This window comes from Notothenia rossii, assembly GCF_949606895.1.
Source record: "Notothenia rossii genome assembly, chromosome: 4".
NCBI lineage: Eukaryota > Metazoa > Chordata > Actinopteri > Perciformes > Nototheniidae > Notothenia > Notothenia rossii.
The window spans coordinates 69,588,020-69,604,827 of NC_136902.1; the positions used below are offsets into that span (position 1 = coordinate 69,588,020).

General features: G+C 41.8%; 1 protein-coding gene across 1 annotated transcript in view; it reads right to left on the reverse strand.

Annotated features, from left to right (window-relative positions):
* Positions 1 to 16,808, reverse strand: part of fndc3a (fibronectin type III domain containing 3A) — a 50,552-nt gene that overhangs the window by 22,769 nt on the left and 10,975 nt on the right. The window contains 5 exon segments of the mRNA XM_079673816.1: positions 764 to 799; positions 802 to 888; positions 891 to 1,008; positions 1,110 to 1,186; positions 12,908 to 12,983. Coding sequence (XP_079529942.1) covers positions 764 to 799; positions 802 to 888; positions 891 to 1,008; positions 1,110 to 1,186; positions 12,908 to 12,983 — 394 coding nt within the window.

Here is a 16,808-nt window from a genome sequence, read left to right on the forward strand (position 1 = left end):
CAAACCTCGCAGGTTACCAAATCCCCCTTTTCCCGTTTGACAAAATAACACCCTTCTAACAGTAGCTTCAGTGGGAAAGGTTACAAACAGAATTCATTTCCGGAAGGAATGACACTGCAGCGGTCAGAGTCAAATATACCCGTTCGAGCTCCGACTGACACAAGGGTGGACATGCTACATTTCTAAGTGATGTGAGTTGAAGATAATATTTAATGAATAAGAACAATAGGCATTTGGACAATTCATTTACATACAAAACTAATTAATATGGAGACACCAGACTCCAGTCAGACAGTGGCAATTTTGCCTCGCTGATCACAGTAAACAAAACAGAACTCATGAGAAACAATTTTAAAAAATCAAAACCGTCTTGGTTTAGTCTTTTCCACAAACAATCACAAACTCTGGTTTGACAGTTTAAAGTGAAATGGATATGATTGGATATGAAAGTAACAGATATAAAAAAATTGGTACCAACCAAATAGTTTCTACAGTTAACTACCGGTAAACAGAAATGCATACTCCTCGCCAGGTTTTAGCAGATTTTCCTGTGTTTCAAAATATTGTATCAATGCACTTATTGTGTTGGGAAAGGGGTTTATAATAAGGCACACTGAGGTAAACACTTAGATTAAGAAACTGAGATAGTAAATAAAGCCTTGATTCCATAACTCCACTGTGCAAATGAAGTGATGGGACAAATAAATATAATTAAACCAAAACATTCATCAACAATAAAACAATACAGCGGGCTCCAACTCACCCTGCTCTGAGTAGATATGAGCTGGATGGTACTGGAGATGTACTGAGAGCTCATGTCGCCCACCCCCCCTCCCATGCCCGTGTACAGGTGGGGCGGCGGGGGCATCATGGCAGGGTGTGGGATGAGGCAGGCAGGTGGGCATGGGGTGGAGGTGGAGGGTGGTGGAGGGGGGAGTGGCCCCCTGGGTGGAACTCTGGTTGCTGGGGTAAGACCAGAACCCGCCGCACTCCGTTTTCTTCTATGATCTGAGAGGAAACACACAGGGAGAAGATATCATGAAGCTGCTCCGAGTTCCACAAGATGCCAATCGGCACACATTGCGCTGGAAATAGTTTAGAATGAAAACCTGTGAAACGTATCCAGGAGGCACATAGATTGGAGGCACTGAACCATTTGGAGACATCATGGGAACCTGAGCAGGACCTGCGAAGAAAGAAAAAAGGGTGAGATCAGCTTCCCTCAGGGCAAACGGCAGTTTCATTTAAGGTTAATATGCTGCAAATATTAGAGCAGGGAACAAGGTATACATTTGTAGTCTGACCCGAGTCATACAAGCTTTAGCCTGGACCCACAGCAAAAGCTGTTTTCATATCAAACCAAATTGTTTATGCCAACAAATTATCTCACACAACACACAAACGCATAGTGATGGGTATCGTTTGAAATGTATCGATTCCGATTCCGGTTCTGCTTATCGATTCCGGTTCTTATCGATTCCCCGTTTCGATTCCAAAATTGTAAAAGAAAGAGGTCAAACGTTTAGATAACAAAAATATCTTTATTCTTTTAAGCTTTAACTGACATTTTACAAATGAAAAATATACATGCAATACAAATGTATTACACAATAGCTGTGCTTTATTTTAACTGAGCTATGCCTGTGGCAAGCTATTAACAGGCATTACACTGTGCCTTGTCTTTTTCTTTTTTAGTGTAGTGGAGCCTCACTTTAGAGCATTTACCGCGATCCATCTTTGGTGTTATGAAGTGACTGAGCTCGTGAACTGTATAGGGGAGGGCGGGGGAGCCTCGCTGCGGGGCAACTGTGGACCTCTGTCGCCTGTCAGCGCAACTTACATGATGCCATTATTAAGGGCGGTGCTGGCCGTCAGTGTACCGAGCCGGCCGTCAACGGCCCGCTGACGACCGGCCGTTCTGGTGATTCTCCAGGTCCGCCCTGTATTCCACCGGGTCACCGCGGCGCAGACGGACCCACTGGAATACAGGGTCTACCGCATTTAGGAACCGTTAAGCAGAACCGAATTGTGTATTTTGTATGGGTACCTGCATTTTCTTATCGGTTCTCATCTGGAACAGAGTTTCAGTTCCCAACCCTACAAACGCACAATAACATAATATTAAAATCTTCATTAAATCTTAAAAGGTATTCATAAAGTCCCACTGAATAAAGGATAAATTAAAATCGCAACATTATGCAAGTCTCTTTTTTTTTTTTTATAAAATCAGACTCTTTTTTCCCTTCCTAACAACGCCAGCGAGCTATAGAACCTTTTTAAGTCACTCATATAGATAATACCTTTTATTTACCTGCAACCCAGGACAGTATAACTCCCATCTTGCAAGCTATTGCATATTACACATGGCTGATTTTGACTAGAACCATCCATTTAGTTCAAAACCAGCCTTCATTTCCTATTGTATTCATTTCTAAACGATGAGTTGGAAAAGGCACAGAAATGCATTTTTTAAAAAGAACTGGCAAGACAAGAAGAGCACTTTATAAAAGTGCTGAGGAACAACAAAGATTCCTGCGTGGCTGTGTTGTTGTGTTGTAGGGAAAAGTGCAGCGGCTTAGCTCAGCTCAGAGAAGTGACAGCTCAGCAGAATGCCGAGGAGAGAATAAGGGAGAGGGACCACGGCGCCAAGTTTGCACATTCGCACATTTCTCCCCTTACAAACCTAAGACATAAACACTGTGGCCCCAACACCAGATGTCATGCGGGGGAGCAAAAGAAGATCCGCAACACACACTGACCTCCCGGCAGCCTGCTCGAGGAAGAGTTTTCCTTCATTTTGTCAAAGCTGGTGTAGTAGGCAGCGAGACGGCGCTTTTAAATGAGCAGCCATATTGGACCCACGACTACAGAGGCTGGCTTTGTAATGACACACTGACACCTCCCATTTCTAACCTCTGGCCCCTCCTCCCCAGGTGCTGAAGTCCAGATTCCACCTCTCAGAGAAACAACAAGGGACTGATGATATATGGACAGTTGGCAGTTTGTTAAGCAAACCTAGTGAAAGCTAATATTGTCCGACACAACAGACCTGCAATAAATCCTACTGAACCTTTATGAAGGTAATAAAGTTCAGTTATGGTTCAAACTGTTTTTTTACTGGTCTTTTTATGAGGTTGAAGTTTAAGGTGATTTTGGTTTGATTGTACTTATATTAAGTCCACCCTTAGACTAAATATTAGAAACACCTCAAGTTGATAGAGCGATTGTATGGCATTAGTTTAGCTACAGTAAGTGACCCTAATAAACTGTACAATCACTGTGCCACTCAACAACCAAATGCAGAAACAGGGTGGGCTTGCAATTAAGAGAATAGGTTTTGTTGGTACAGTTGTGATGCACTACTGAAATTCTAACCTGGCTTTCCTTACATACTTTAATGCTGCCATGCACTCAGCATATAATAGCATTTATTCATGAAAAGTGCAGCAGGTGAAAGGTGCTTTTTGTTGTGCGAACCAGAAAACCTTCAATACATTTCAAGGTAAGTAGCATATTTTACTACACTGCTGCCCTTTCATAGTTGCTCACTAGATTTGTGGTATGGTAGTTTTTTCGAATTTGAATTGTGTTAACAGTGCTGATCAGCAATGGAGATGAAATGCCGTCATTATAATGTAATGCAGTCCATTATTAGTATTTGTAAGGAGCAGTTAATTTATGGTTACTTTTGTATGAAGTGTGTCTGTATAAATATATGTTTGTATATACTGAATATAAAACTAAGCCTGTGCACCAGGCTTGGAATTTCGTCATTTTAGGGGCAAGGCCATTTGGCCTTTGGTGTCACACATTTTTTCAGGGCGCAAAGGCCAAATGCCAGGGCACAAAGGCCATTGAGGGAAACATTTGGAGATTATAAATAAATAACTTCCCTTTCTGATAAGAAAAACACACAAATGACAATGGAAACAAATCACTGTTTTAAATCATCATATAGGCCTATGCCTCCCTAGTATTACCGTATATAAAATAGTTTACTTTGAATAATTAGTGTTTGGTATGTTTTCCATCTACTACTTCTCCCTTCTCCCATTCACAATTCCAAAATCAAATCAAAAATTATATTAATATGTAGCCTAACAAATATTCAATTTCAGAGCAGAAGAAAGGGTCAAACTCTGCATTGTGTGTGTGTGTGTGTGTGTGTGTGTGTGTGTGTGTGTGTGTGTGTGTGTGTGTGTGTGTGTGTGTGTGTGTGTGTGTGTGTGTGTGTGTGTGTGTGTGTGTGTCTTTAATCAACTCCTCACAGCTCTGGTCAGAAACTGGACAAAAGTTCAAAACTGTCATGGCGAATACAATCGCTGCTTTAATTCTGTCTTCGACGTTGTTGTGAGTGTGGACGGAGCAGCTACAGGTACGTTTAGCCTGATTGATCCATTCAGAAAACACGCATTTTAAAAGGTTTTTCGCTTGCCTTCTTGTCTGCAGACTTGGCAAAGCATTAATTCATGTTTTTTACTAACCGCTATCAGTATGTAGTTACTTCAGCATTATTTTTGAAACGTGTATTACAATTAAATCACTGTAAAATAGGTTCATTTTGTGTAGTTGGTTTCCACAACAGTATTGAAATAAGCCCCGCCCCCTCTCCAGCGCGTCCTGTTTGAATGACAGGAGTAAACATAGCTGACAGCCGCGGTGAAACTCCGGCGGTTAGAGCGATGAGAATATTCGCATCGCGTCCGTTGTGAACGCAGCATAATGCAGTTCAGAAAACACTGTTCTGAAGCTTTTAAAGCAACTTCGAGATTTTAACATTGTGAGGGGCACACAGGCCATGGTGGCCGTAGGACGTACAATTATTTGTGGGGCATAACGGCCAGACCGAGGGGCTACGACGGCCATGGCCGTCGGGAAAGTCCTACCCTGCTGTGCACATATTTTATATTTGTAATGTTAAAGGCCCCTTAGGGACAGGCATTGAAAAAAGCAGTATACATGCTTTTAGACATTCCTCTAGATATTTTTGTGCATTTCTTTGTATTGCATTTATCCCTTTTCATGAATATAACAAACAAATGGAATCACAAAAAACAGGTTTAATGTGTATAATGCATGTAAAGGGTTTGTGACAGGTTCTTTCTTGGCCAATGTCACACCATCCAATAGGGTTTCATGAAGGAACTGAACCATTTGTCCAGAAACATACTGACCAACAAACACCCAAACCGAACAGAAGCACTTCTTTCCACTGTTCTCTTCACTCTACTGCCAGACAGGCAGCCTCACCATTTATTACTTTCTGTTGGTTTAAAAGATCTAAAAATAAAATAGATATGTTGCCTTGGTCTACCTGTCATAAACTTCATTGGAAAAGACAGATAGCAGATTGAGCTATTATTCTGGTATCAAAAGGGCAGAACGCTTTGAAGCCCCTCTACTGAGCCACACACTGATAGGTGGAGAAGTGACTCACTGCCTCAGTCAGAACAAAACCTAAATTCAGGGAGCATGGGATCGCTCAGCCTGATGAAGGCAGTCACACTGGCTCAGCCCTCATTGAGTTCAGATTACAATATCATTTGAGTGGGAGTTCAAAGTGTCGTACGGTTAACTCTACTCACTTTTAAGGCTAATAAATGATGTTGTGCATGTGCATATGCCATGTGCCGGCGTGCACCTGCGTGATGACTTATTGAGGCAATTTAAGTTAGTGCCGCCAATGCAGACTGACTGGAAATCTGATGAAACACATTAGCATTCAATAAGCCATTGTTTATCCGCCCTATGTGTGTACTGACTTCAAGAGTGAAGGGAGGAGACGACCAGCAGAAAGCCTAGGGTGAGGGAGCCACACACAAGGAGAGGAGAGGTAGGTTGGAGTGTGTGTGTGTGTGTGTGTGTGTGTGTGTGTGTGTGTGTGTGTGTGTGTGTGTGTGTGTGTGTGTGTGTGTGTGTGTGTGTGTGTGTGTGTGTGTGTGTGTGTGTGTGTGTGTGTGTGTGTGTGTGTGTGTGTGTGTGTGGAGTGGGGGGGGGGGGGGGACACCCACTCTTTTACATCAGAATGACGCACGAGGGCTGGCAGAGATCCGATAGAAAAGGCCACATCCCCCTTCCCTCCCCCCGAGTCAACCAGAGCATTGGTTATGCTGACGTGGCCGTGGAGTGCCAGCCTTCCAGAGGAAGCAGCCATGGGAAAAAACATCAGTCCTACCTCAACAAAACGGCAGGCTGCCATTGGGCCAAGAATAGCCACAAACAAGCTACCCGTTCTGGCAGTGTAAACAGAGGCTCGGCACTTTGAGAAAACCCATCACCTGTCCAACATGCAATAACCCGGCTTCACCACCACGCCTCTCGGGTAAAGCCAGGATCCACTGGTGCTGGGAAGCTGCCAGAGATGGATAATTGATCCATCTGGGTAAAAGAGCCCAAGCGGAGACCTATTTAAGGCCAGGTGCATGTGCGCACACACACATACACAGAGGCGCAGGGTGGTAAGACCAATTGGAGCACCCGCCTGCTCACTTTTGTCTAAAAATAGATAGATAGATATAACAACAAACAAAGTGGGACTTTGCGCAGGTCTAATAAGGCATACTGAAAACCGACTTGGGAGGCGTAACAATCCAAGCGATCCTTCAAGTTTAATCGGATGTGCAAATTAACCATCAATTAGATGTAGAGTCAAATAAAGCACACAAACTAGATGGAAGCAAAAAGAAGGGCGTTCAAATCAAGAATGGCACACAGACGCAAAGAAACAAGACTGAGACAGGTAGAAAAAACGATCGGAGAGAAAGAGTGGTTTCATATGGGAGCGCTCAATAAGCTCTCAATGGCAACATGATGAACTGTGAGCCGATAAAGATGGAGTGGGCCCGATTATTAATTAGAGCTAATAAATTGTCTCCATCCACAAATAAGAAGCAGAGGGAGAGAGGATAGGCAAGGGAGGCAGACTAACTGACAGAGGTTAATCATTACAGCCAAGCATTGGAAAGAGGCTAAACACTGAACTGTCAATGAAACAAAAAAGTATTAATTGCAAGATGAAACCCTAACGTTGATTCTTAGAGAAAACACTGGCAGATGGTTTTCTATGTGTGCATGCAATGGTACATCCTTTTTTGCAGGCAGGAAAGATCTTCCATCAATTATGAGGGTAGTTATTTTGTAATAAGGTTACATTTTATCAGAAGATTAGGAAGCCTTGGCTGCGTAGGCTCATTCTTGGCAAGGCCATTTCTTCACAACATGCTATTTATCTCTAAAACCATCCCAGATCCAGGCACATAGAGAAGGGAAGCAGGTGGGAAAAAAGAGGAAAAGGGCATTCTGTGTTGATCTGTTTGCAAACAGGAGCCGGAGGGAGGAATCTGCACAGAACAATGGAACAATTTACTAAAAATAGCCTTTTTTTTTGGAGTTCGTAAACTTATATTTCTGGCATTTTCATGGCTCTTACAAGGCACATTGCCTGAATGAAGTTTACAGGAGGGGAAGGGATCAGTAACCTTCATGTTTGTGTCTGATATATAACATCACCCTGTTGCTGATGCTTTTACCCAGAACCAGAGAAGGAACCACATCCGGATATTTTTTTTATTTGGCTGTGTTAAGGATATGAGGATCCCACTCCAAAACCACTTTCTCCTGTAACAAGGAAGCTAAACTCACAAACGGAATGTGGACAACTCAATGTAAACTAAAAAGGGCCGTGGACACGGAATCGCCACGTTCGTCCGGATATCTAACCCCTGACTAAACTCAGAAGATAATGGGAGGTAGGGGTCTTTAAAAAGAAAAAGAAAAAACATGTTTTTCTTCTTGCATCCTCTTTACCTTTCCTCCCTCCCCCTTTGCATCAACGCAGCAATGGGAGAATGAGTCACTAGCTCAATCATTCTCCAAGCCCCTCGCTGCAGAAGCTGTGAATGAACCTCGCCTGTGTGCGTGTCGGTACGCACATGTTTGTGTGCATGTACTTGGAGTTGGGTGGGGGAGGCGCTGAGTATAAAAATAAAGTGTTACCGTGGCTAATATGTCTAATGTTTGCGGTCGGATTGTGTGAACCATATGTGATGAGTTTTGTCTGTTAGCGCTGGCTGTGAGGAAACATGCAACCACCCCAACGTGGGCTTATGAATTCACATCTGAATGGATATGAGCATGACTTCAATTTACTACACTGTAGAAAAAAAATTATGGAGTGAACGACTCAATACCTGCGCCATAGCACATGCCCACTGTTTCACGATGGTTACATATCTTTGTTGCCCACTCAATAGTCACAATGTGACCTCCATGGAAGGCTTTGAATAAATTCAGGGGTAGCAAGTTGAGGAATATGTAGGAGGAGAGACCACGTGTCAACAGACTTAATGAAAGTTAGCATGGATAAAAGGAAGGACATGCCTATTGAAAACTGACACATTTATGTCTGAATCTTTTGTCCCTTGTGGCAAAATAACTTTTATCATGATTTAATCTAAGAATTTGGCTTTTAATTGTTTAATTTGCTTAATTCGTGTATAGTCACCTCTAAATCTGTTTTAAGCGTAAGGCTCTTGAAAGTAGATGCGAGGCATTTACAGATCCTATTATTCATCCCAGAGAAAATGTGACTAATACGTTGTGGAGCAGGGGATGATTTTGCACCTTAGATGTATTTGTCTTCAAAAATAATAAAGACTCTTCATTACGGAGGATTGCAGAACACTATCATGTACATTTTTCTTATGTGCTTGTTGAGAAATGGGACCAAGAGGTTCCCAATACTGATCTGGCACTGTCCAAATGACTTCCTTAGTCCATTAAAACAGTTTTCAGACAGTTGTATATCCGTGGAACCGCCACACCTTTTTGATGTTGTATTAAGCCAGGCTCTGCGGAAATATTTCTGCTACTTTCTGAAACAAACAACCATCATTCCCACTTACCTCATGTTGTGATTGTAAGCTGAGTTTCAGCTTCACTCTAGATGCCTTTTTCATATATTCTTGTCACTTTTTATGTGTACAACCAAGTGTATTACTATGAATGTTCAGGAGAAACTTGTGATAAACCTATTTCCAAAGCAGACTAGTGTATTTGCACCTCTTCACCGCACAATGTCAGATGCTCAATGGTGCACATCCTGTCTGCTCAGTTTCAGGGCCAGGCGACATGACAGCCTCAAGTCCCACTGATAGACGAGCACCATCAGGAATGAGATGAGGTATTTCACAGCTATGGCATCAGCGATAAGGGACAAGTAGGCAGATGGGCTTACTGACCAACCAGTATCTCTCAGAGGACACTGGAAAAAGGGCTACAAGCGAGCCAGGTTTATGCATGCACATACCAGCCTTCAGACACACTCTCTTTAGCTCCCTGTCGTAATGCCAGGAAGGCTTTCTTGGCTTTTGCTGGATAAGGCACATCTCTATCAGACTCAATAAGCCGAGTGGAAGTAGACGGTGCTTTCAGCCTTCATCCACAGACTGAATCATCCAAAGTGATGTGAATCACCAGCAGGCTAAGTCAGATAAAGAAGTGGATCTAATCAACCCTATGGTCCTGATGCTGACTTGCCTCATCGTTCACAGAGCTTATCAGGTGGAGTATCGCTTTGTGCCAGTGATACAGCCTTCAGATGTACAGTGGCAGACACTGAGAAAAGACAACCCGGGGAGCGCAGGGGATCGTAAGGGCACGTCCACTCGCGTAAAGATCTCCTCTCATGGCAATGAGGAGAGCTAGCAGGAGAAACTAAATGGCTACTCTAGCTTTCTTCGCTAAAGGCCCGCCCTCCAAAGAAAATGCCATCCATAAACTGCATTTTACAAGATTATCTTTTCATATTGAGCAGGCAGTCATGCGCTTACACGTAGAAATTACACACATCCAGCTGCTAAAAATACATAATTGAATACACAAATTGGTGTGAGACGTAGCATATCCTGGAAAATATGTGTAAACCAGATCTGGCTTTGTTACTGTGACTCACACCGTCCCTGTCAGTACATACTAGGGTAAAAGGTGAAAGCATGCATATGCACAACAAGCACTTAAGTGAACAAGGATACTTTTTTGTTGTGGACAACAAACCAAACCATCCAATGTGCATACATGGCTGCACGCAAACACACACACTCTTCTTTCTTCCTCCTTGCACCGCAAGCAGTGAGTCATCCCTCTATTCACGTCACTGAGAGATGAGTGCACCCTGTGACAGGCCAGTTAGAAGCAGTCTCACTGATCTATGTGGCACCTCTCTCCCTTTGTTTCTCCTCTGATGGAGAGACTATGTATGCTCGCTCCCTATTAGGAAGGTTTACTCAGCTCGTAATGGGGGGGCTGGTGTGGGAGCTCAGTCAGACCGGAGCAGGGAGAAGAGCCCCTGCGTGAGGAAACTGTAAGATGGCTTAAAGCCTGTGAAGGATCCTCATCTAAAACCTGAATGCCTGAGGCCAATTGTCTTATTGTCATTCATATACGTCACAAGGCATAGTTTAAGGCTACAGACAAGACATACCAGTGTCTTTCCACAGTGAGACACTAAGCACTGGATAATACATTGGTCATTACATATATGCTAAAATGTCGAGAGCCTGCCTGCTGTCTTCACAAAGGGTAGCAATCATTGTTTCGTCACAAACCGTTATTAGGCATCCTTTATCTTTCTTTGTTACATCAAGTTGAAGGGAAAAAAAATGTTTAGTGAGCTCACATAAAATGTCAATATGCAGAGAGGGATGTCCGTGGAGCATAACAAACAAAGCCAATCATTTTCAGATCTATGTTTTCCCGGGCAACTACGTTTTATCATAATCGTTTACAATTACTGCCCCACAGCTCTACCTCCTACTTCTCCAGCTGTCTTCACAATGTCGGCAACGTGTTGAAGCCAGACTTCATTGTTGTTGTCACAAAGCCAGCGCAATCACCAACAATTAAGGATAAGGAAATGACTGCCATGAGGACAAATAACAATGTGTAACACATCTCACTCAAACACCGCCTTACTGCCCTGACTCCTCTGCACTGTAATCATACCATATGCTTGGTTTACATTGTGGTAATATACAGGCACACTGATCGTTTTTTTAAATCTTTCAAATTAAACAGGAAGAGCGGCTTGACAAACGACATACAGCAAAATAGCTAAGGGGGGGGAAATTATGTGGGGGGTTTTTTGGAAGGGGGGGGCAAAAGAGTATGACAAATCAGGAAGATACTAATGCAGGGTGGGATATTTGGTACTACAGGAAGCGTTGTAATAAAATCAATCAAATTAAATTAAACATCACAGTTACTTTTCTGATGTATAAAGACAATGGTATGTTTTGGGTAAGGAGGCATGTGTGTGTCTATTCAAATCTACTGTATTTTACATCAAGTTAGGATACTTTTCTTTTTAATTCAAATCTTTTGTCTTATCTCTTTGTGTTGTGTTTCTATGCGTATAAGTCACGTGTCATTTTTTTCAAGGTCCCCGTCTCTTAAAGAAAATGTAATTTCATTAAAACATATCGATGCAGTTGCATGACACATTTGTTCCATCTGTACTGTTCACTATATTGGCTGGAACCATAAAATGCTATTATGTCATTGAGCTGCCTGGGAGCTGTGAGACATGATGACTGTCTGTCTCCTGTTGTCAATCCTGTAAAATACGTCAATGGATCCCGGCCAATCTCCTCCCTTTTAACTGCACACACTGAACAAAGCTGAGAGAACTGGATAAAAGGTGTTTGCTAGAAATAAAAGGGAGTCAAGCAAAGATCTAGCTCTGCTAACCAGATTATGCTTACACCTATTATAACCTAACACTTGGTAAGATGATCAGACTCAAGCACCAAATGAATTTTCGGGGTGTCAGAATTTAATTTTAAAAAGCCTCTCCATCGTAATCATCCATTCACACAGGCAGAGAGATTCTAAGCTTTATTTTATATTTGTTTGCCATTCAAAAGTGAGTACATTTCAGAGGGGGAAAATATAGATTTAAATCAAGCTGATTAACCGGACACATGTAAAGTTAAAACCTCTTCTCTTCTTTAGGTGTCTGCCTTAATGCTTTGGAAATGTTTTCTACAGAATATCTTTGTATAACTGTGCATTTCTACAGATGGCCAAAATGAAAACTTGGATTATTTGTAGTTAATAACCTATTGTTGTGGTTGTACACATGCGCTTAATGGTCTGAGGTAATGCACAATAGAACCATTTATTGCTCTGAACATAATGTTTTTTTCTATGTGATTTGCACAATTTTTCCTTCATCCCTTAGTGAAAGCATTTTTTTATAACACTGAGATGTCCACTGCAACTATATCGCCTTAGTTATTATTTTCCACTTTGTTCCAATAGATGTCAGGGGAAAAGAAGAGGACTAAGCATTGAAAATGAGCAACATTTTCCTGTAGCTTTTCTGTGGCCCTGTTAAGAGTGTAGTCAAGGATGCATTTGTCTTGTGGTCACAATGCCCTGGAACTAACAATTCAATATGTTGTCTGCTCTCACTGGAGCCGTGCTGCTTTGCCCACTGAACATACTGTATATCCTGCAGCATTTTTGCAGTAAAGGCTACAACAATTACTGGTACTGAGAAATGCAATAAGCCTGTGCACATGCTGTATGTCTGTATTTTCACGAGGTACTGCTAGAACCTGAATAATGCTCCTAAACTTGACACTAAATGTCGTTATATAAACTAGTTTCGTTTTTTCAAGGCTTAACAAACTGTATTCTGCAAAGGAGATATCAATTCAAAACAATATTTGTTCTCCTTGCAAAAATACGTTCATTAATGAAAATAGATCATAATGTGTCCATACTATACCCATTATATTTCAAATGTTGTAAACCACTTATCCTTAATGTGTGGATTATTAGGTGAAATGCATTTGAATCTAGGATTACAAGGAACATCTATATATACATAGAACATCTTTCTTACCTGTGATACACTGAAACTGACCATCCTCTCGTCGAATAGTGAAGGCCTCTCCTGGGTTTACCTGCACCAGGATTACCTGTGGAGAAACAAGGCAACATTTAATTAACAACATTACATGTTGACATTGTGTAAACAGATTCCATAGTGGATTAAAAATCAATCTGGCATTGTAGAAACTCAAGATAGTTGTAATATGTCTGTGAAATGATTTCCTTAGTGTGAATAAAAGCAAAAACATTTGTGTGAAAAGCACACAACAGTCTTAACAGCAACCGTGTTTGGTGTTACCCCAACAATATGGACACCTGAAAATCATAGTGGGGAAAAAATCTAAACCATTGAGAGCTTTTCTGTGCAAACATAATTTGTAAAAGTGGCAGGAGTATTACCGCAACAATGAGAACACAAAACGGTTTGCTATGAGACAAATGCTCCAACCTGATTTAAAAAAGAGACAAAATTTGAGGAAACATCAAACCAATTTATTTTTAGGACAAAGCACGTATTTACAGAGAGCAAGACTGTGAGGTTCAAAGAGGGGGAAAAGACTTTCTGTGTTCTCCATTAAATTGCAAAAAAAAAAAAAATTGTAATATGGGAGACTGGGAGAAGTGTGAACACAAATCAACACAGCCATACCTGGACTATGTTTGCTATGGTGGTCAATTTGACTGGTGTTACACATTATCAATACATAAGCTCATGCTCTGTGCTACTTTCACTGTCAATTACAAGCTTTATCAACCGTAGAGTGAAGGGCTGTTTCTCAGAAGCCGTACAGGGAAATAAACACAGCTCAAATGCACATCAATGTGTATTTTCAGTTCATTTTGGCCGTAATGATCATATTAGGCACTTGATGAGTTGAACTGGAAGACTTTAATGAACCAGTAACTAATATTCAAACTGCAGAACATTTTGTAAATCGATGACATTACATTTGTTTAATTAACTGGATAACATTTGAAAAGGATGCATAGTTATATTAATCTCATATTTTAAATGTGAAGACGAATCCGTTTCCTCTTCCCTATTATAACAAGTCATAAAATAACAACCAACTGTACATTTCAAGAACATTCAACAGATGTTGCCAGAATGAAAAAATAAGGAAGCAATTCTTATCTTAATCCATTTAGGAAAAAAACAGCCAGTCTTCATGTCTTAAATATTTATTCTCTCAATATTTCACATACAAATCCAAGGATATATGATTTTGTTAAACTGAGTTGTTTCTCCACATTCATAGTTTTAAAACATCTTGATTTATCAGGCATTACACACATTTCAAGCTTCAACCATAAACCTCCAAATTCTAATCTATTAAAATCTCCCATCTATTGAGTTTATTAAGCCTGTTGGAAATATCAGGTAAATCGACACTGCTACCATATACTAAGACACACTGCCTTTGTCATAGCAAAAGACTAGAGAACAGAACAAGAAAAAGGTGATTTTTAGCAAGGAAACATTTTTTCAAACCATTCAACATTCTTGTCAATGAAATTAAATGTTTGACGACTGCCAAATAAAACAAAAAATGATTGAATGCTGAAGACAAATATGTATCTACCATTCACCAAATCAACAGGTCAGAATAGGCTAATGAAAGCAAGATCACTAAAACTCTCTCCGAATCATCTTTAATTCTCTTAACCGATTCTTCTTAACTCCTAAGGAGCCCACATGATTAGGTTTTAGTTGCCCGGCCCCGTGTGTGGGCGCTAGTTACCTCACTCTTGTGGAAGTCGCTGTCATAGAATCTACACTCCCCTGGCAGAGGGCTTTGGCTACGGCTTTCTTCAGGCACAGAAATCATCAGCACCTCCATCTCTGACACTGCTCCCATTCATGTGCTCAGCAGGGAGAGGAAAGAGCCCTTTGACTGCCACACACACACAGAAGCTCATATGCTCATACACACCCATACAGGCAGCGTCAGCAGCAAGTGTAGATGGTGGTGGGAGGGGGGTGTGGGGCAACGGAGGTCTAATTGAATCAAAGTCTAGGCACTTCACACACAGTGGGGTGCATGTGTATGTTTGTTGTCCACCCCCCTTCTGTGTGAAGCAAACACTCTTCTAGGAATATCAATCTTTACGTTGGGCGTTACATTGAAAACAATACAGAGACATCCATTGCATGTTCATGTCATAAAACAGAATTGCTAATAAAATATCTGACTGCTACTTACTGTTGCCCGCATTGCTTTTTCTCATTCAGGCGTTGCTACTCACGCAGTCACAGAGAAAAAAAAGAAGAAGAAAAAAAGATGCTCCAGGGTCTACCAGACCCTCCACCACTTTACCCAACCCTCATGAGAAATCACATGACCCGCAATGCTAACACATCTGGCTGGGCTGGTCCTTTGCACCCTCCACTTCCATCCACTCCTGCACAAAATCCAGGAAGAAACAGTCGAGAGAGACGAGGACGACGAGGAGCTTTGTAGGAGGATGGGGCTTAGCCTCTTGCGCTGGATGTAGCGTTCACATAAAGTGTGGCGTAAATCTCATGTTTGCTTAGCCTGGTTCAGCCTCATCTGCTCCATAGCGGTGCACTCTGCAGCAGGCGGCTTGTTCACTCTTGCCTCTGGCTCCAGTGCAGCCTCCCTACCGTCAGTATCCACAGCAACCCCTTCAACAAATAAGCCACAGCGATGTCCGTGCCAAACCTTCAGAGAGGGGATTGAAACCTTATCAGCAGTGGCCACTCTCTGGAAAAGGAGGCGGATGAACCCAGGAAAACCGGACCAAATCTGAGAAGGATGATGCCTCAGTTTGCTATTCAGTTCCTCTGTCACTGACTGTGTGCCAGCTCAGTTTACGCCTGCTGTGCTCCTTAACGTGGTTCATTTCTAAAGCATTCCATCAGGGCGTGTTCACAACACAGCTAAGCAGGTATAAGGGTTCCACTGCGTGGGGAGTCCTTTGTTCTGCCTTTTTTCACAACAACAACAACGGTGTGAGGGCGAAGAGCGACTCACGCAGCTTCTGAGGCTGACATATACGACTACGCTACAGTGTCTCTCCCTCCCCCTCTCCCTTACTCTCTCTGGCTCTCTCTCCCATTCACAGAGCGACATGCCATACACCCTCTCTTAATACTCCGATCGATGCGAGAGGAGATGAGGTGGTGGGAGTTCCATTTCAGAGCTCCAGTGCTCGGCGACAATTGCACCCTTGAGTTCTCTTTACTGTCTTCAAAGATCACAAAGCAGCCCACTGACAGTCAAAACAGAGACACTATGTACAGCGACACAATAAACAAGAGCTTGCAAGTATTCACTGCTTCTGTAACATCTGTCCTTATTCATTTTAATGGATCATTCCTTAAAGCGACAGTGCTGATAACTTGATCAGCATGTGCCAAGTTAAAAGATACGTCTGCGTCACTGATACTGTTGCGCAAGCGGTGAACCTACAAAAAAGCACAACCTCTTAAAAAAACAACCTCTGCTTGTTATTGCTTCTTGCAAAATGATAAGAAGATCATTTGAAGGGATTACATACATATAACCACTAGCAGTAATGATCAGGAGTAGAGTATAGGTGTATGCAGTAAGATGACTTGAGGGAAATATGAAGTTACATTTATTTTTGAAAGATGAAGAATGCTAAGAAACAAAACCAACACTATTTATAAAGTGTTGCATTGTTCAAATCAATTACATCTTTTGATCATGAGGCTGAGAATCTGTTCAAACAAGAATTTATTTTTCAACAAAATCTAGAAGTTATTACCAAAACCCCAATTGAATTAACTGTTGTGGTTTTTCTTTTTAAATAATCCAACTTTCAATTTTAATACATGCTGATTTTCTATCCTTTTGCAGGAAAAAAAATACTGTTTATGCAGTGGCGGCGCCAGGGTATGGCTGGGGTAGGCTACAGCCATACCA